This window comes from Ranitomeya imitator, chromosome 3 (genome assembly GCF_032444005.1).
Source record: "Ranitomeya imitator isolate aRanImi1 chromosome 3, aRanImi1.pri, whole genome shotgun sequence".
NCBI lineage: Eukaryota > Metazoa > Chordata > Amphibia > Anura > Dendrobatidae > Ranitomeya > Ranitomeya imitator.
The window spans coordinates 341,936,101-341,958,797 of record NC_091284.1 but is presented as its reverse complement, the minus strand read 5'-3'; the positions used below and the strand labels follow the sequence as shown (position 1 = coordinate 341,958,797).

The following is a 22,697-nucleotide window of genomic DNA, read 5'->3' as shown; positions in this document are numbered from 1 at the left end:
CTCAGAAATCTTATACGGACCAATGAAACGAGGCTTAAACTTAGGAGAGGAAACCTTCATAGGAACATAACGAGATGACAACCAAACCAAATCCCCAACACGAAGTCGGGGACCCACACAACGCCGGCGGTTAGCGAAACATTGAGCCTTCTCCTGGGACAATGTCAAATTGTCCACCACATGAGTCCAAATCTGCTGCAACCTATCCACCACAGTATCTACACCAGGACAGTCCGAAGACTCAACCTGCCCTGAAGAGAAACGCGGATGGAAACCAGAATTGCAGAAAAACGGCAAGACCAAAGTAGTCGAGCTGGCCCGATTATTAAGGGTGAACTCAGCCAACGGCAAAAAGGACACCCAATCATCCTGATCAGCAGAAACAAAGCATCTCAGATATGTTTCCAAAGTCTGATTAGTTCTTTCGGTTTGGCCATTTGTCTGAGGATGGAAAGCCGAGGAAAAAGACAAATCAATGCCCATCCTAGCACAAAAAGATCGCCAAAACCTCGAAACAAACTGGGAACCTCTGTCCGAAACGATGTTCTCCGGGATACCATGTAAACGAACCACATGCTGGAAAAATAATGGCACCAAATCAAAGGAGGAAGGCAATTTAGACAAAGGTACCAAATGGACCATCTTAGAAAAGCGATCATAAACCACCCAAATGACCGACATCTTTTGAGAGACGGGGAGATCCGAAATAAAATCCATAGAAATATGCGTCCACGGCCTCTTCGGGACCGGCAAGGGCAAAAGCAACCCACTGGCACAAGAACAGCAGGGCTTAGCCCGAGCACAAGTCCCACAGGACTGCACAAAAGAACGCACATCCCGTGACAAAGACGGCCACCAAAAGGATCTAGCCACCAAATCTCTGGTACCAAAGATTCCAGGATGCCCAGCCAACACTGAACAATGAATCTCAGAGATAACTCTACTAGTCCATCTATCAGGGACAAACAGTTTCCCCGCTGGGCAACGGTCAGGTCTATCAGCCTGAAATTTTTGCAGCACCCACCGCAAATCAGGGGAGATGGCAGACAAAATTACCCCCTCTTTGAGAATACCCGCCGGCTCAGGAACACCCGGAGAGTCAGGCACAAAACTCCTTGACAGGGCATCCGCCTTCACATTCTTAGAGCCCGGAAGGTACGAAACCACAAAATCAAAACGGGAGAAAAATAACGACCATCGAGCCTGTCTCGGATTCAACCGTTTGGCAGACTCAAGATAAGTCAAATTCTTGTGATCTGTCAAGACCACCACGCGATGCTTGGCTCCTTCAAGCCAATGACGCCACTCCTCGAATGCCCACTTCATGGCCAACAACTCTCGATTACCAACATCATAATTGCGCTCAGCAGGCGAAAACTTTCTAGAAAAGAAAGCACATGGCTTCATCACCGAGCCATCAGAACTTCTTTGCGACAAAACAGCCCCAGCTCCAATCTCAGAAGCATCAACCTCAACCTGAAACGGGAGCGAAACATCTGGCTGGCACAACACAGGGGCAGAAGAAAAACGACGCTTCAACTCCTGAAAAGCCTCTACAGCTGCAGAAGACCAATTGACCACATCAGCACCCTTCTTGGTCAAATCAGTCAACGGTTTAGCAACACTAGAAAAATTAGCGATGAAGCGCCGATAAAAATTAGCAAAGCCCAGGAACTTTTGCAGGCTCTTCACAGATGTCGGCTGAGTCCAATCGTAAATGGCCTGGACTTTAACAGGGTCCATCTCGATAGTAGAAGGGGAAAAAATGAACCCCAAAAATGAAACCTTCTGAACTCCAAAGAGACACTTTGACCCCTTCACAACTAGGAATTCGCACGAAGGACCTGGAACACCATTCTGACCTGCTTCACATGAGACTCCCAATCATCCGAAAACACCAAAATATCATCAAATACACAATCAGGAATTTATCCAGGTACTCTCGGAAGATGTCATGCATAAAGGACTGAAATACTGATGGAGCATTGGAAAGCCCGAATGGCATAACCAGGTACTCAAAATGGCCCTCGGGCGTATTAAATGCTGTTTTCCATTCATCGCCTTGTTTAATACGCACAAGATTATACGCCCCTCGAAGATCTATCTTGGTGAACCAACTAGCCCCTGTAATACGAGCAAACAAATCAGACAGCAACGGCAAAGGATACTGAAATTTGACTGTAATTTTATTGAGAAGGTGGTAATCAATACAAGGTCTCAAAGAACCATCCTTCTTGGCCACAAAAAAGAACCCTGCTCCTAACGGTGATGACGACGGGCGAATATGGCCTTTCTCCAAGGATTCCTTTATATAACTCCGCATAGCGGCGTGTTCCGGCACAGATAAATTGAACAATCGGCCCTTAGGAAACTTACTACCAGGAATCAAATTAATTGCACAATCGCAATCCCTATGAGGAGGTAGGGCACTGGCTTTGGGCTCATCAAATACATCCCGGTAATCCGACAAAAACTCCGGAACCTCAGAAGGAGTGGAAGACGAAATAGACAAAAATGGAACATCACCATGTACCCCCTGGCAACCCCAGCTGGACACAGACATAGATTTCCAGTCCAATACTGGATTATGAACCTGTAGCCATGGCAACCCCAAAACGACCACATCATGCAGATTATGCAACACCAGAAAGCGGATATCCTCCTGATGTGCAGGAGCCATGCACATGGTCAATTTGGTCCAGTACTGAGGCTTATTCTTGGCCAAATGCGTAGCATCAATTCCTCTCAATGGAATAGGATACTGCAAGGGCTCCAAGAAAAAACCACAGCGCCTAGCATACTCCAAGTCCATCAAATTCAGGGCAGCGCCTGAATCCACAAATGCCATAACAGAATAGGATGACAAAGAGCAAATCAGAGTAACGGACAATAGAAATTTAGACTGTACCGTACCAATGGTGGCAGACCTAGCGAACCGCTTAGTGCGCTTAGGACAATCGGAGATAGCATGAGTGGAATCACCACAGTAAAAACATAGCCCATTCCGACGTCTGTGTTCTTGCCGCTCAGCCCTGGTCAAAGTCCTATCACATTGCATAGGCTCAGGCCCATGCTCAGATAGTACCGCCAAATGGTGCACAGCTTTACGCTCACGCAAGCGTCGATCGATCTGAATGGCCGAAGACATAGACTCATTCAGACCAGCAGGCATGGGAAATCCCACCATGACATCCTTAAGGGCTTCAGAGAGACCCTTTCTGAAGATTGCTGCCAGGACACATTCATTCCACTGAGTGAGCACAGACCACTTTCTAAACTTCTGACAATATATCTCCGCTTCATCCTGACCCTGACACAGAGCCAGCAAGATTTTCTCTGCCTGATCCACTGAATTAGGTTCGTCATAAAGCAATCCAAGCGCCAGAAAAAACGCATCAACATCACGCAATGCCGGATCTCCTGGCGCAAGGGAAAATGTCCAGTCTTGAGGGTCACCACGTAATAAAGAAATAATGATCTTTACTTGTTGAACAGGGTCACCTGAGGAGCGAGGTTTCAAGGCAAGAAACAATTTACAATTATTTTTGAAATTCAAGAACTTAGATCTATCACCAAAAAACAAATCAGGAATTGGAATCCTAGGCTCTGACATCGGATTCTGAAACACAAAATCTTGAATGTTTTGTACACTTATAGTGAGATTATCCATCCAAGAGCACAGACCTTGAATGTCCATGTCTACACCTGTGTTCTGAACCACCCAGATGTAAAGGGGAAAAGAGAGACAAAACACAGTGCAAAGAAAAAAAAATGGTCTCAGAACTTCTCTTATCCCTCTATTGAGATGCATTAGTACTTTGGGCCACCTGTACTGTTATGACCTGGTGGTCAGGACAATAATGGACCTGGTGGTTTAAGAGCACACGGAATGACCTGATAGTTACTGATAATATAGGACGAGCTCTGGGACGTGGGAACTCTGCTGACCGCAATCCCTAATCCTATCACACACACTAGAAATAGCCGTGGATTGCTCCTAACGCTCCCTATGCAACTCGGCACAGCCTAAGGAACTAGCCAGCCCTGAAGATAGAAAAATAAAGCCTACCTTGCCTCAGAGAAATTCCCCAAAGGAAAAGGCAGCCCCCCACATATAATGACTGTGACTAAAGATGAAAATACAAACACAGAGATGAAATAGATTTAGCAAAGTGAGGCCCGACTTACTGAACAGACTGAGGATAGGAAAGGTAGCTTTGCAGTCAGCACAAAAACCTACAAAAAGACCACGCAGAGGGCGCAAAAAGACCCTCCGCACCGACTCACGGTGCGGAGGTGCTCCCTCTGCGTCCCAGAGCTTCCAGCAAGCAAGACAACAATCAAAATAGCAAGCTGGACAGAAAAATAGCAAACCAGAGAAAAACAAGCAGGCACTTAGCTTCTGCTGGGAAGACAGGTCACAAGAACGATCCAGGAGTGAACTAGACCAATACTGGAACATTGACAGGTGGCATGGAGCAAAGATCTAAGTGGAGTTAAATAGAGTAGCCAGCTAACGAATTAACCTCGTCACCTGTGGAAGGAAACTCAAACACCCACAGCCACCAGATGAAGTCCATGGATAGAACCAGCCGAAGTACCATTCATGACCACAGGAGGGAGCCCGACAACAGAATTCACAACACACTGTGTGGCCATTATACAGTATTGACCATCATGTGGGGCCATTAAACAGTATGGAGCACTGTGTGGCCATTATACTGTACGCAGCATTATGTGGGGCCATTATGCAGTATAGAGCATCATGTGGGGCCATTATACAGTATAGAGCATCATGTGGGGCCATTATACAGTATGGAGTGTCATGTGTCGCCATTATACATTATGGAGCATCATGTGAGGACATTACACAGTACGGAGCATCATGTGGGGCCATTAGACAGTATGGAGCACTGTTTGGCCATTATACAGTATGGAGCATTATGTGGGGCCATTATACAGTATGGAGCACTGTGTGGCCATTATACAGTATTCAGCATCATATGTAGCCATTATACAGTATTGAGCATCATGTGTGGTCATTATACAGTATTGAGCATAATATGGGACCATTATGCAGTATGGAGCACTGTGTGGCCATATTTTTTTCTGTTTATAATTATTGTTTATGAAACAGTGTGATCAGCAGTACTAAACGGGTGTGGTTGGGGCGTGGATATGGGTGTGGCTAGTTGTGAAATGGATGTGTTCAGGGGCGTGGCCTTCAATATCCCGCGGCATGCTGTGACAGTGTCTGCTATTGTTCTCAGAGATGACAACACATTGAAGGCACTGTGACCAAAAACTGAACTCAACCCTCTGCCTGAGCTCATTCTTCTCTATCACAAGCCAAAACGATCTGTCTGTTCTCTATTATGTAAAACACTGTTATATCAGGACAAATATTAATGCTTAAACAAAAGAAAACCTACCTAAGCAATATCATAAGCAGATGAATATAAAATGACTGCTTCCTTCCATCAACACATCTATGCAGGGACTGTGCCTGGTATTGTAGGTAAAGAAACGTTCATTTTTTACTCCTTAGACCTATGTACGTATTCACATAGTGTAGTGTCAGTGTGTTAATATACTTACCGATCGTTGTCTTCTCCAGCATCCAGCGCCATTCCAATCCTCTTCCGAGTCACCTGAGGGTAATTCAGTCTCTCCAGATCACACTGCGCACTGTGTGTGGCTTGTACACTATAAGTCTATGGAGCGTCAGAAGGAGACGCCATATGGACCTGTACAAGCACTGAGGAGACGAAAAAAGGCTGTTGTCCAATCTTTCTCCTGCCCAGTACCGGTGCATACAGCATAAGCAAGAACATGGTGAGCGCCACTTTTCTTCTTCTCATATGTGCATGAGACGCCATAGGCTTACATTGTACATGTGACGTCAGGCTCAAATATAGACCCCTGTATGATCTGGAGAGTCTGAATTGCCGTCACATGACTCAGAAGAGGATTGGAATGGCACGGGATACTGGAGAAGACAACAATCGGTGAGTATATCAGCACACTGACTCTACACTAATATTTGGATAGCTTTAAGGAATAAAAACATTAAGTGGAGTGCTTGTTTAAGGGGTTGTCCAGTGAATAGAAGTTATGAAATATCCAAAGGATAGGTGATTAGAACTGGGCACATTCATCCCCTTTAGAATGGAGCGGCAGTGTACATACTTAAAAGCAGTTCCATTCATTCCTCCTGCTTTTTCCGGCACCCCCATAGGGAATGAATGAATCAGTGGTCTGCTGATTGCTTCTGATCCCAGCGGTGGAACACCCATCGAACAACAGGTTATCACCTATCCTGAGAATAGGCGATGACTTGTTTTCACTACACAATCCCTATAGGCATTATTGAAGTCAGCAGCAATACCCCACACAACCTGTCGATTAGTATGGCGCAGTTTTTGAAAGAAATGAGTCACGTTTTTTTAATGTACGTGAAAGGTGTAAGCTAAAGCTCAGGTGAATGTTATATCATGGGGAACAATGGGAGTATGCAGGGTTGGCGTTAGGGGCAGGCAGACCACGCAGCTGCCTAGGGCTCCCGCTCCCCCAGGGGCCCCCAGCTAGTAGCACATCATGCAGCCGCTATGGGGCCCCTGTGAGGCAGGGGGGCCCGCCTGCCACCAGCGCCGACACCCCTGCCATGTGCCGGTACAGTTCAAACCAATGAAGGAGGAGAGAGCATCAGCTGACGCCCAAGCTCCCATCATTCCTCGCTCTGCCTCTGACACTGCAGGTGTGCGATGACATCATCGCGCACTCACTGTGTGCCAGGCAGTGCAGCCGCTGAGACAGGAGCAGGGAGAGGCGCGGGCATGAGGAAAGGTGAGGAGTGTGTGTTTTTTTTTACTATAACAGTGAGTAGTGGACTGTGGTGCCATTCTCAGGGGAAGGGGGGAGATGTGGGCTGTGCTATATACTATGCGAGCTGTGCTATATACTATGGGGGCTGTGTTATATACTATGCGGGCTGTGCTATATACTATGCGGGCTGTGCTATATACTATGCGGGCTGTGCTATGTACTATGTGGGCTGTGCTATGTACTATGCGGGCTGTGCTATATACTATGTGGGCTGTGTTATATACTGTGCTCGCTGTGCTATATACTACGCGGGCTGTGCTACATACTATGCAGCCTGCGCTATATACTATGCAGGCTGCGCTATATACTATGCGGTCTGTGCTATATACTATGCAGGCTGTGCTACTAACTCTGCAGGCTGTGCTATATACTACGTGGGCTATGCTATATACTATGCGGGCTGTGCTATACACTACACAGGCTGTGTTATATACTATGGGGAGTATATTATATTCTATGGGGGAGGCTGTGTTATATACTATGTGGGTGTGTTATATACTATGGGGTGTACATTATACATTATATTTTATGGGGAGGCTGTGTTATATACAATGGGGGTACATTATATTCTATGGAGAGGATGTGTTATATACTATGGGGGGCTGCATTATATTCTATGGGGGGCTACATTATATACTATGGGGAGGTGGGCTGTATTATATTCTATGGAGGCTACATTATATTCTAAGGGGGGCTGTATTAGATTTATGAGGAAGGATTGCATCATACTCTTTTATGGGGCTACATTATATTATATGGGAAGGTGAGCTGGATTCTATTCGGGGCTGCATTACTGTATATTCTATGGGGGGCTGTATTATATTTATAATCTATGAGGGGTGATTGCATCATACTCTAAGAAGGGGCTACATTATTCTACATGATGGGGGCTGCATTATATTGTATGGGGGGTTACATTATACTCTGTGAGGTGGTTGCATTATACTCTGTGGGGTGGCTGCATTATGCTCTGTGGGGTGGCTGCATTATACTATATATGAGCGGCATTATACTGTATCGAGGACTATGGGGAATACATTATACTATATGAAGAACCTTGGGGTGCATTATACTATGGGAAGTGAATTGTACTACATGGATGACTATGGCGGTGCATTATACTATATGGAGCACTATGAGGATTGTATTATACTATGTGGAGGACTGAGCAGTGTATTTAATATATGGAGGACTACGAGGAGTGTATTACACTATATGGAGGACTATGTGGCATATTATATTATATGGAGGACTATGGGGAGTGCATTTTACAATATGGAGGACTGAGGAGTGTATGATTCTATATGGAGGACTGAGGAGTGTATTATACTATATGGAGCACTATGGGGCATATTATATTATATGGAGGACTATGGGGTGGGCATTTTACAATATGGAGGACTGTGGTGCACATCATAATATATGGAGGACTATGGGGTATATAATCCTAAACAATCAAAATGCTGCATATTCATCGAGTGATTGGATTGTTTTTGCTGGAACAAAAATCATAGTTCTCACCAGCACATCGCCGGTGTAAACTACAGATGTGCTGCTGATAACATGATACTGTATGGTGATCTGTTAGTGATCTATTAGTGATCGTTCTGTCCCATCATTATTCCTCAAACAGTGGAAAGAGGACGGGAAACAAGCATTGAACGATTTCAGTATTGTTGATCACACTCATTTAGCGGCATGAACTCAGCGCATGTAAATACAACCGAAATGCTTCTGTGTGATGTGCAATACGTTAGCATTTGGGGCCCCATTTTAAACTTTGCCTGGGGCCCCACTTTGCCTAAAACCAGCACTGGGAGTAGGACAACTGTGAATATTGATTACCCTTTTCTATGCGAGAAAAAATATCTTAACGATATATGTATATACAGCATATCCTGCGGGAGTTAAGGAGATAAATGTGAAACTGACATAGATAGATGTGAATATCGGAGAAAATGTCTGTTCTATCCCTGTAGGTTAATGTGTATTTATAGCCTGTGCTCAGGGTGGTAACAACAAAAATAATGTACCTAGAATTCAGCATAATTTTCTTCAGGACGGTGAAAAAAGGGATGAAAAAAATGCTTAGGAGACACATGGAGCCCATCCAGCCAAACAGAAGGGACCTGCTCTTTGCGAAGTATGTTAAGCCCATGACTGTGATGGATGCAATGTAAGACACACAGTGATAAAGAGGGTAAACTAATTACAATGCGTTCACGTCAGCACTGTTTGGTAGGGTGCTGAAGGAAGAGCGCTAATGAGAAAGGAAAATTAGACCAGCGGAGACCAAGCAAAATCATTACAGTTAATGGAGATTTACGAGAAAACACAATTTAAAAAATGATCTGATGTAAGGAACATTGTTCTTAATTACCCGTCAGAGCAACACAGCGACAATACTAATCATATTAGCAGAGAACAATCCAGTTCACAGCAATAACTGCTGTGTTTTCCAAAAAGCTAACACGTATCTATGGCAAACCCCACAAACAAAGGAAGAAAAATGCATCTGAAATATCAAACATTTGCTCTTCTTGTTTGCCTAAAGGATAGTCCAATTCATAATCTACCAATAAATGGCCCTTTTCTATAGCTGCAGAGCAGACACATTATGCATTCGAGAATTGGGCTTAATCAATGTTCTGCAAGTCTCCCGCAGCAAGGAAAGATTACACAAAGATCTATATGCTTTTCCATCAAAAGGGTTAACCCTTTCTCTTCTAGCTGATATGAAAAGATGGCATAAATGAAAGTGAACCATTAGGCTCAAGGACTGTAATAGGCAGCTGACTGGCACAGTCTGCTCTACCAGTGGTGTGGAAGGGACCTCAAGGGTCATCGTGTCCAACCCTCTGCTCGATGCAGCGCAAATGGCCAAAGTCTTGAAATTGTTGTGGACTACACACCCCATCAGCTGAGCAAGCACTCCTTACTAACATACCTGATGCTATTGGATAAGACTTTATTTTGCTTCCCAGACAGTCTGATTGCTTTCACCAACATTAAGGCAGTCATGGAGGTGTACCTGTCCATGGATGTTTACATGCCATAGCAAATTTGGACATGTGCCCATCACCCCTGCATGTGTACGCAGTTTTTAATTATACTAATCAACCATGAACATGCAATAAAAGCTCTAGAAGAGCAATCCTAGAGCTAATATATCTACGCTTTTTTTCTGTTATATTGACCTCGATTTCTGAAGATATAAATTCACCCCATGTGGCTAGTGTATAAATGTACTTACCCTTCCAACTTCCACGAGTTTGGTAATCATCACTATGCTTGAGCAGTGTTCTTGCCAAACCATCCTCCAGAAGTCATAGATCATGTCCTGCTTTGGACCTGTAGCGTTCCAGTTATATATATAAAAAATAATTTGTAACAAGAAATGTCTATTTACATTTCACTTATTTTTTGGAAAGTCTAATGATGCTCAAAACCTGAAAATTCATAAGTCAAGTCAAATCCTTCACCCTCTGCCATGACATATAGAGAAGTGTTGGAAGCTGAGACTGTCAATGCCTTATGTACAGTCTGGTGCTAGGTAATTTATCTCTGTACCGGCAGCACTGACATATTGGAAACAAGGTACGGTGGATGCCTTTACATAAGTAACAAAATAATGGCCAGTCTCCAAATTAAAGAACTGTAAGTAAACAATTTATGACCATTGCGTTGGTGACGAGGAAAAAAAATCAACACTGACCAAATTATTTATCCCTTGTTACTTGGAAGTGGCTCCCGACAAGGATTCCAAAATGGTCAATGTGTTGGGTTGGCAGTTAACACATGCAGTTAGGCTTTTAAAGGAAATTAATCAGCATAATGTAGGAAATGAGACCCTGTTTCCAATGATGTATCACTTAGACTGCTGGGTGCAGCAGTTGTGGCACAATCTGATTTTTTAGATGTAGCATGTAGCAAAGCTGAGAAAGCTGCCCCCGCACCAGGCTCAGTATGTACATTGCCTCTATTGACAATGAGCTGCTTAACAGAGGAGGGGGTGTGGTCAGACCAGAGCTCACATGCTGCTGTAGTCCAGCAGTGATTATCTCCTGGTGATAAAACCTTCATTGTATGTAAACAACAGCTTATAGCCCAAAAAGTGACATATCCTCGAATTCAGTGTCTCAGCTGTTATCTCCTGCTTTCCTCAGATTACACGGCAAAGACCTGCTGACAGATTCCCTTTAAAGAAGACTGCCTTACAGTATCTATATACTTTATATAAGTGCACATTTTCTTACTATGGCTTACTTATTAAGTGCTTTAGTAGGAAAGTTGGTTAGCTCCTACATTTCCATAGGAAATGAATACTTGTAGAAGGTTAGGTTTGCTCTACCTTTGCAACTAAGCAACATTCAAGGTAGGATTATCAGGCTTCAAACACAGTGACCTCGGAAAAGTGGCTTCTGTCATTATCATTCTTGTGGTGCAGTTGGTGGGTCTTACAATAGCATTTTGTTTCTGTTCTATCTGGAGCAAGGTTGTTTCTTAGTAAACCAATGCCTCTCGCTATTGTCCTTAAAATGGTATTGAATTGGGCATTTGACCCAGATTTTTGTACACTCCAGAGCTTCTAAACAGCGCGCAACAAAGCACTGAAAATCCCATTCACATGACTCAAGGTTGAGAAGCTACAGACGCACCAATTAATATGACGGAAAGCAATATTTATCACAAAAATAGATTTGACAAAAACTATGCAACCATCCAGAGATGTAACCATGCCGCATTGGGAAGAGGCTGCCCAGTCCAGTGAATGACTTAGTCCCCAGAAACCCATCATTGTAACAAGATATTTTGCTCATATCTTTGCATAAAATTGCTACAATATTTAATCACTTGCTCCCCAGTTATAATAAGATAACACATTATCACATCAGCTCTTGTAAAAGTACAATTTTTTATTATTGTTATTAATGTGAGGTTCTTAGCGCCTGTTGTCCCGAGAAACCAGCTAAATAATGATATTAACGCAATAATTCGGTCGCTTATTAGATTTAATTGGAGAATTTTCTGCCTAAGATTGGTGACTGCATGATGAAAATTAATCATAAATCATGTGATTCTGGGAAACAATAAAGGTCTCACAAAAAAACGTATTATGGTGTCATTAATAGGGTTTTCAAGGTTTATTGACAGCCCACCAATACCTGACTGGTAGAGGTCCAACTCTTGGTAACCTGCCAACTAACTGTATGCCTTCTATATTCAGCAATGGTGGACATGATGGACATAGCAGCTTTGAGAGAAAAACAATTGGGGATAAGCAACACTATTAAAATAGACAAAGGGTGCTGCAATATGTAAGAGCCCGCTAATTACTATACCAAAGACAAAGAAACCTTCCCAGACCAGCTTTGTCCTGTTCCCTTCAATGGAGCACCCTGGACAGACACTACTATTTAGGCTATATAACAAACCTCAAAATTTGATGATAGAACAAGGCTTTGGGGGGATGCATTCATTATTAACAAATTGGGAAGAAACCCAAATAATCCCTCACTATAAAGCCCTACAATTTTACTTATTTACTCATTATTATATAAGTATTAAAAATTGCTATAGAGCAGTGTTCTCCAACTCCGGTCCTCAAGAGCCACCAACAGGTCATGTTTTCAGAATTTCCTAAGTATTGCCCAGGTGATGGACTTATTGCCTGTGCAGGTGATGCAATTATCACCTGTGCAATACTGAGGAAATCCTGGAAACATGACCTGTTGGTGGCTCTTGAGGACCGGAGTTGGGGAACACTGACCTAGAGTATAAAAATAAGTCCCTAATCTGCCTAAATGTATTGTCATTAAAGTGCTTTATGCTTAATTTCTTACATTTAATGGGTAACACCCCGGGGTGCTAACACCTATTTGGCTGACCAGGACACACAAATTTAACGCACTAGTCCCCCCAACATGTTTCGCCGCATATGCGGCATCACCAGGGGATGGGACACTGGCTTTCAAAAATAATAATTAAATGTTAAGGTTTTATAGTGAGGGTTTACTTGGATTTCTTCCCAATTTGTTAATAATACTATGTACAGTAGACTGAAAATGATCAGAAGAAGCTGCAACACTGTTACTAAAAGCCGAAGCCTAACAGTCGGACCACACTAATCGGATGTTGATAGCTTGAAAAACCTATTTAAAAAGCCAATATCTGCCATAACAAGGAAATGGTTGGCCATCTTTTAACCTTCTCTAGTTTCCTGGTTTACAAATTGTGAAGACATTTATCTATTTTTTTTATTATGTAGTCAGGAGTGAATATAAATGTGGCTATATGGTAACTGACTGTACGTCTTAAATAGTTCAGCTATTTTTTGCACTTTTGAGACATTTAAACAATGTTTAAATTAAAATCTGTCTTAAAGGGGCTGTCAATTTATCTTTTTTGTATTGGGGCATTTATTAAAGGGAATGTGTCACCAGGGTTATTGTATTATACCTGTGTTTTGTGCCCTTCCGAAGGTGCATAAAGGTCTACTGCCCCTGAAGGGACGACCAATAGTCTCGGGGAATGATTCTATTACATAGAATTGTGGCATTTACATTGATAAAGTTCTGAGGCAATTCATCACAGTTCTACCATCTTACATACGTGATACGTCCGACTTGTTGCTAAAGATTGAGGATATCACTGTTGACAAGAACACCTTTTTACTCGTTTTGCTGAACATAATCGCTTTATAGGTCATCTTCTTCAATTCATATTAACTCACAATTATTTTCTTTTTGACGGGAAGTTCTACCACCAGCTCAGGGGCACTGATATGGGTAGCCCATGTTCCCAAACTTATGCCAATCTGGTCCTGGGCTGGTGGGATGTAGTTTTTGGTGAGGATAGGCCGCCCTGGTGAAGATAGAACAGTCATCATCCCTTTGGACTCAGGAGGGGGATTCCCACGGAACAATATATAAGAGTCAAGAGGAATTGCTCCTCAGGTCCATCTTTTTACACTGAGGCACGTAATCTCAGAGATAGGTTCCTTGAGAGGGGTTATCCCAAAAACATCCTTCAGGAGGCATTTAAACAGGTGGAACCACTATCAAGGACCAGTTATACTCAATCTAAAACTAATGATAGCTTGGACCCCCTTCTGAGATTAATAGGAAATTTTGATGACTGTTCCCAGGAGGTGAGAAAGCTTAATAAAGGTCAATAAATATTGGGACATTCTGTAGGTGGACACGGATATAAGGGAGTTTTTATCTAAAACACCTTTCATTACTTTTAGGAGGGGAAGATCCCTAAGGGATCAGTTAGTACATACTGTAGTACGTTTATCTCCCCCAAAAAGAGTGGCCCTTGGCTTGACACAAGACAGTTGGGCACCTTCAGATGCGGCAACTGTTCCTTCTCTGGCTATGTAACAACAGGGAATCGATTTGTTAGCGAGAGCACGGGTCAAGTTTTTGCCAGTAGGCATTTTACCAACTGGAAGACGAGTGGTCTGATATACTTTTTTAAATGTACTTGTCCTTTAAATTATGTTGGCGAAACTAGAAGGGAACTGAGGAGGTGGATTGGGGACCACCTGGGTGACATTAGACATGCCAGGGAAACCTCCATCTCTAGGCATGTCCGTGAGATGCACCGGGGGGATCTCAAGTCCTTCTCCTTCTGTGTAGTTGACGTTGTTGCCCCCTTGATCAGAGGCGGCGACCTAGACAAAAGGATCCAGCAAAAGGAGCTTAGAGGGATCCATAGGCTGGACACTGTTTCCCCTAAGGGTTTAAATGAGCCAATGTATTTTGGCTGTTACATAAGATTCTCCTGGTTAGTTTAATCAGTGGGGCCTCTTTAAAAGTTTGCCTGCATTTTTACTTGACCAGAATAGGTCATTTGCAAATTATTATTTGTCTTCATTGGAAGATACCTATTAATTGTCAGTATATCCATCTGACATAATATTATCTTTATGGCCCAAAATGTGAAACCCCTTAGTGTCCTTTAGTTTGAATTGTTATGGGTGCCTTAGAAACATATTGGATTTACCATTATACTGGTATGCCATTTCTTTTTGTTGTTTTAAACTGATTGCGCATGCGCGCCTCTTGAAACACTGATGGAGCACAGTAATTTTATGCTGGAACGCATTTGAAATGCAAACCTACCAGAAGTCATCATTGTACATTTCCTCAGCTGCACACTAGTTGAAACGCATGAACGGAACACAGTACTTCCGCGCCTGCGCGTATGGTGAAGGCACTTGAAACATAAACTCACCGGAAGTAATTATGCGTACTTCCGCATCTGCGCATTAGTTGAAATGCAGTAATGGCCGTATACTGTGCACTTCCTACATCGTGACACGCACGCTGGACCACCAGGTGATTTAGGTTAATAGGTATCACTGGGGCTATATTTTGGGCTTAATTGGGCATATAATCCTGAGCACCATATTGAGAGGGGACCTGCCCTAATGTGCTGAGGACTGTATCGATGTTTACAAAGCACCAAAGCATAAGCTAAGTAGTCCTATATAATATATCTGTTTACTCCTGATGAACCTCATGCTAGAGGGGAAACGCGTCGAGTTTCTTTTTGGGACATACTTGCTGGCTGTGGAGTTTATGGACATATTTAATGGCTGTTGAACAAATTATTCTAAATAAGGTTTATTTTTTCATGTCTATACACTCCTCTTTGGACTAATGGTTATACTGACTCTTATTGGGGGATAGGATCTGAGGAACAGAGATCTATGTGGGGGAGTTTTTCCTCTGATGACTTATGAGCCTTTTATGAATGGACACCTGGGGGACATACATAGTATATGGTATCATTTTTCATTAGGAAACTCCAGCGATATTGTGTTATTTTGCACATTGAAGCACTATAGCACCTTACATATTATATAAAGGTATCACTTTATTGTTTGTTGCAGTTTTGATTAAAAATTGTTTTATCTGATGCAGATTTAGCAGTTCTCTGAGCTCTGTATAACTCCGCCCACACCTCTGATTGACGGTTTCCTGCGTACACTGCGCATAGGCAGAAAACTGCTAATCAGGGGTGGGGACAGGGTTGGACTACTGCTGTGCAGCCTGCAAGGGAGACTTCTCTAACAATCAGCAGTGCCAGATCAGGAGATCAGCGCCAAACCTAAAATATTAAATTTCCATCCAGAACTTGGATTTGCTGTTTTAAAAATCACAAACATCTAGAAGAACTGTACCTTCAGTCGAATTAAAATAAATAAATACACAAGATTTATATTTTTCACCTTATTTTTCAGTAAATGATTGCCTGAGAAAGGCATGGTGTTGACTTACTCACCTTGTGTTGCAATGAAGTGATTGGATCTGTGATAACCCTACAAACAAAAATAAAGAAATATATGTAAATGGTTTTCTTGTCATATCCACTGTCTAACATTCCCACCATGCATTTTGACAAGCACTGTTATCCACAAAAAAAGGAGACGGGACATAGGATTAGGGAAGACAGACAAATGGGGTGTGCATCAATTATTCCTGAAGCCATCAACCTATAACAGGACAACCACAGTCCAGAAACAAGACTGGAGAATAGAATGGCAGAAGTGAGGAAATGATGGATGATTTGAGAAGCAGAAAGAAACCTTCTCAAGAAGAGCTCCTTGTGGCTGAAGGCAACAGTAGAAAAACTTATCAACTAAATTTCAAGTTATGCAGATTGGAAACCTTACGTGAAGGTCCATGAGTTTTTAGCAAGATTACCAGCCTTCAGCGAAACATGTATTTTCATGGAAAAGTGAATAAAATGATGTGCAGAGCAAGTTTAGGGGGAAAAAATGGAAAACTGATATGGGAGAAGGGGAAAGGATGAGAATACATGAGAAACAGAATATACAGCGGGCCATAAGAAAGGAATAAAGCAAGGTAAAAAGACAGAGGGCGATCAAAGAGGAAAATAGGCTGAGAAGGTCGAAGATTTTTGGGAAGCTGTTAATAATTAAGTCATATAGTAGAATGTATACATTTCTGGAAAGAGAAGATGCTAAATATAGTGTCTATCCTCTACTGTTTATACCAGGGCGATAAAGCACCTGGTTATGGGAGATGGAGAATAGGATCACAAGCTTGATACTCACTTCTCTGTTTATCCGGATCTACCGGTGATCCCAAAGACAGAAAGACAGTGAAAGGGGGCACAGATGTAAAGGAGGGATAAGTGGAAAGGGGGGGAAAAAAGCAAGAAACAAAGGGATAAATGAAGGGGAAAAGATTGGGAAGGTGGAGAGGAGAACAAAAATAAAACAAATATTTTAATGAGAAAGGGGTAGAGGATTGATCGGAGAAACAAAAGAAGTTACAAGTGGGTGGAACAATTAGTATGAGATCAGGAATGGTAGAGATTGGATAGGGTGAAGAAACAAAATGCAGTAGAGAGAGAAAAGGCAGCAGAGAAAAGAAAGGATAAAGATGTATTAGCAGAAACAAAAAGACAGGCAGCCTAGCACTACTAAGATATTAAAGACGATTTCCCAATAGATATATTTATGGCATATACATTCGATATGCCATAAAACGTCCATTCTTTGGCACCTAATTGGCGACAATCTGTTTGCACATTTCTCATTCATTATTATAGTGTAATACCAGGTACCCTTGTTCTTGGAAGTAACACAGATAAGACCCCAACTGATTGGTCACAACATAGCCAATGGTTATGTTATAAATGTCCATAGTGGGAATACTCCAGGAATCACGACTTTACAATACAGTAAATACTAACCAATGGCACTCTCGGATATTACTGAAAGTTTAAACCACTTTTTCCCAAAATCTGAAGCAATGAAAATATAGGGCTTCTTAATGCCAATTTCCATACTTTGCTAACAAAGTAAAAAAAACTATAAAGGAGCAGAGAGACTCCACAATTGTGTCATTTCGGCTCAAGTGAATATGATCACATGGCGACCCACAAGGTGCCGCGACAAGCAAGTCGCAAAACTTAGGATCCTGTTGGCTTTTTTGTTACTTGTCAGTCCCAGTACCTTGTGAGTCGCAATGCTCCCACATTCACTTGCATTATATTGCAATGTTGCAGTGGTTTACAGAGATTTTTGGCCATGTGACCTGGGTATATTGCAGATCACATTGTGATGTCTGATGTCAGTGCTCTTCATGCCAACTTCAAGTCTGCAGTTTAGACCTTTTGTACATTTCAGTGTTTTCCTTCCATTTTCATTATTCTTAAAATAAATAGATTTATAAAAAAAAGAATATATAATCACATTTGATTTTTCTGTGTTTAAGATCATTTCTGGTTCTGATATAAAAACTATATATATAAAAAAGTTCAAATATTGATGAAACACTGAAGGATGAATGAGGTTTAAATAGTAGACCATGCTCATTAACTTTACATAGTAATTTCTGGGAGCTGCTTAAGCCCTCTTACTGGTGCATCAGTGGTTTGGTTCCGAGTTTCATCAATGATTGGTCCGTGTGTCAGTTTTTCATCAGTGATTTTCACATATGATAAAAGTTATGAAATAAATTGCAAGGCTTTTCCTATTGATTAACAATGTTAATCATGACAGCATATGGATGGCACACTGGAAGACACACATGAAAAATGGACTTCTGCATGAAACCTAAGGACACGTTCACACGGTCAGAATTTGATCATTATTTTACATCAGTAATTGTAAGCCAAAATCAGGATTGGAATAATAAGGCTAAGTGCACACGTTGCGGATTGGGGTGCAGAATTTTCTGCACAAAATCCGCATCTCCTGGCAGAAAACGCAGGTGCAGATTTGACACGCTTTTTATGCGGATTTTGTGCGTTTTTGTTGCGGATTTGATGCAGATTTCATGCTTTTTTTACCACTGCGGATTTCTATAATGGAAGGGTGCAGAAACACTGCAGATCCGCACAAAAGAAGTGACATGCTACTTCTTTTGATCCGCAGCGTTTTCCGTACGGAATTTTCAGCACCATTAGCACAGCATTTTATTTCTATAGATTTACATTGTACTGTAAATCACTTTGCGAATCTGCAGCGTTTCTGCGTGGAAAAATCCGCTGCGGATCTGCACTAAATCTGCATTGTGTGCACACAGCCTATAAGGAAAAGTATATGGTAATAGAAACTCGTCACCACTTCTGTATTTCTCACCCACTCCTGCTTTGGGTTAACAAATACTGATGGGAAATACTGACCAAATACTGACCATGTCATATCGCCACTGTGGATGTGATGTGGGGACATGTGAAGCTCTATCACCACTGGGGATGTGATGTTGGGACATATGAAGCTCTATCACTACTGTGGATGTGATGTGGGGACATGTGAAGCTCTATCACCACGGTGGATGTGATGTGGGGACATATGAAGCTCTATCCCCTGCTCTTCTCCATTTACACCTTTGGCCTGGGACAGCTCATAGAATCTCATGGCTTTCAGTATTACCTCTATGCTGATGACACACAGATTTACATCTCTGGACCAGATATCACCTCCCTTCTAACCAGAATCCCTCAATGTCTGTCCACTATTTCATCCTTCTTCTCCGCTAGATTTCTGAAACTTAACATGGACAAAACAGAATTCATCATCTTTCCCCCATCTCAAGCGACCCCCCCAACGAACCTATCCATTACAGTAAATGGCTGCCCACTTTCCCCAGTCTCACAAGCTCGCTGCCTCGGGGTAATCCTTGACGCTGATCTCTCCTTCAAACCACATATCCAAGCCCTTTCCACTTCCTGCCGACTTCAACTCAAAAATATTTCACGAATCCGTTCATTCCTCAACCATGAATCTGCAAAAACCCTAGTCCATGCCCTCATCATCTCTCGCCTTGACTACTGCAACCTCCTACTCTGTGGCCTCCCCTCTAACACTCTCGCACCCCTCCAATCTATTCTAAACGCTGTAGCCCGACTAATCCACCTGGCCCCCGCTATTCCCCGGCCTCTCCCCTCTGTCAATCCCTTCACTGGCTCCCCATTGCCCAGAGACTCCAGTACAAAACCCTAACCATGACGTACAAAGCCATCCACAACCTGTCTCCTCCATACATCTGTGACCTCGTCTCCCGGTACTTACCTACACGCAACCTCCGATCCTCACAAGATCTCCTTCTCTACTCCCCTCTTATCTCCTCTTCCCACAATCGAATACAAGATTTCTCTCGCGCATCACCCCTACTCTGGAACCCTCTACCACAACACATCAGACTCTCGCCTACCATCGAAACCTTCAAAAAGAACCTGAAGACCCACCTCTTCCGACAAGCCTACAACCTGCAGTAACCACCGATCGACCAAACCGCTGCATGACCAGCTCTATCCTCGCCTACTGTATCCTCACCCATCCCTTGTAGATTGTGAGCCTTCGCGGGCAGGGTCCTCACTCCTCCTGTACCAGTTATGACTTGTATTGTTTAAGATTATTGTACTTGTTTTTATTATGCATACCCCTCCTCACATGTAAAGCGCCATGGAATAAATGGCGCTATAACAATAAATAATAATAATAATATCACTACTGTGGATGTGATGTGGGGACATGTGAAGCTCTATCACCACTGGGGATGTGATGTGGGGACATGTGAAGCTCTATCACCACTGTGGATGTGATGTGGGGACATGTGAAGCTCTATCGCCACTCTGGATGTGATGTGGGGACATGTGAAGCTCTATCACCACTGTGGATGTGATGTGGAGACATGTGAAGCTCCATCACTACTGTGGATGTGATGTGGAGACATGTGAAGCTCCATCACTACTGTGGATGTGATGTGGGGACATGTGAAGCTCTATCACCACTGTGGATGTGATGAGGAGACATGTGACGATCTATCACCACTGTGGATGTGATGTGGGGACATGTGATACTCTATCGCCACTGTGGATATGATGTGGAGACATGTGATGACCTATCACCACTGTGGATGTGATGTGGGGACATGTGAAGCTCAATCACCACTATGGATGTGATGTGGGGGACATGTGAAGCTCCATCACTACTGTGGATGTGATGTGGGGGACACGTGAAGCTCTATCACCACTGTGGATGTGATGCGGGGACACGTAAAGCTCTATGACCACTGTGGATGTGATGTGGGGCCATGTGAAGCTCTATCACCACTGTGGATGTGATGTGGGGACATGTGAAGCTCTATCACCACTGTGGATGTGATGTGGGGACATGTGAAGCTCTATCACCACTGTGGATGTGATGTGGGGACATGTGATGCTCTATCGCCACTCTGGATGTGATGTGGGGACATGTGAAGCTCTATCACCACTGTGGATGTGATGTGGGGACATGTGACGCTCTGTCACCACTGTGGATGTGATGTGGGGAAATGTGATGCTCTATCGCCACTATGGATGTGATGTGGGGACATGTGAAGCTCTATCACCACTGTGGATGTGATGTGGGGACATGTGAAGCTCTATCACCACTGTGGATGTGATGTGGGGAAATGTGATGCTCTATCGCCACTGTGGATGTGATGTGGGGACATGTGATGCTCTATCACCACTATGGATGTGATGTGGGGACATGTGAAGCTCTATCACCACTGTGGATGTGATGTGGAGACATGTGAAGCTCTATCACCACTATGGATGTGATGTGGGGACATGTGAAGCTCTATCACCACTGTGGATGTGATGTGGGGACATGTGAAGCTCTATCACCACTGTGGATGTGATGTGGGGACACGTGATGCTCTACCACCACTGTGGATGTGATGTGGGGACATGTGAAGCTCTATCATCACTGTGGATGTGATGTGGGGACATGTGATGCTCTATCACCACTGTGGATGTGATGTGGGGACATGTAAAGCTCTATCACCACTGTGGATGTGATGTGGGGACATGTGACGCTCTGTCACCACTGTGGATGTGATGTGGGGACATGTGACGCTCTATCACTACTGTGGATGTGATGTGGGGACAGATGAAGCTCTATCACCACTGTGGATGTGATGTGGGGACATGTGAAGCTCAATCACTACTGTAGATGTGATGTGGGGGACATGTGAGGCTCTATCACCACTGTGGATGTGATGTGGGGACATGTGATGCTCTGTCACCACTGTGGATGTGATGTGGGGACATGTGACGCTCTATCACTTCTGTGGATGTGATGTGGGGACATGTGAAGCTCAATCACTACTGTAAATGTGATGTGGGGGACATGTGAGGCTCTATCACCACTGTGGATGTGATGTGGGGATATGTGATGCTCTATCACCACTGTGGATGTGATGTGGGGACATGTGACGCTCTGTCACCACTGTGGATGTGATGTGGGGAAATGTGATGCTCTATCGCCACTGTGGATGTGATGTTGGGACATGTGATGCTCTATCGCCACTGTGGATGTGATGTGGGGACATGTGAAGCTCTATCATCACTGTGGATGTGATGTGGGGACACGTAAAGCTCTATCACCACTGTGGATGTGATGTGGGGATATGTGACGCTCTATCGCCACTGTGGATGTGATGTGGAGACATGTGATGCTCTATCACCACTGTGGATGTGATGTGGGGACATGTGAAGCTCTATCACCACTGTGGATGTGATGTGGGGACATGTGATGCTCTATCACCACTGTGGATGTGATGTGGGGACATGTGACGCTCTATCACCACTGTGGATGTGATGTGGGGATATGTGATGCTCTATCGCCACTGTGGATGTGATGTGGGGACATGTGACGCTCTATCACCACTGTGGATGTGATGTGGGGACATGTGAAGCTCTATCACCACTGTGGATGTGATTTGGGGACATGTGAAGCTCTATCACCACTGGGGATGTGATGTGGGGACATGTGA

General features: G+C 43.4%; 1 protein-coding gene across 4 annotated transcripts in view; it reads right to left on the bottom strand.

Moving 5' to 3' along the window:
* Positions 1–22,697, bottom strand: part of PTPRU (protein tyrosine phosphatase receptor type U) — a 309,484-nt gene that overhangs the window by 28,345 nt on the left and 258,442 nt on the right. For 2 of the 4 annotated variants that reach the window (XM_069756793.1, XM_069756795.1), the window contains 3 exons: positions 16,976–16,993; positions 16,180–16,216; positions 10,139–10,236 (listed from right to left, as the gene is read on the bottom strand). In XM_069756793.1, coding sequence (XP_069612894.1) covers positions 10,139–10,236; positions 16,180–16,216; positions 16,976–16,993 — 153 coding nt within the window. The remainder of the gene's footprint in view (positions 1–10,138; positions 10,237–16,179; positions 16,217–16,975; positions 16,994–22,697) is intronic. The other 2 variants (XM_069756794.1, XM_069756796.1) reach the window with 1 other exon arrangement.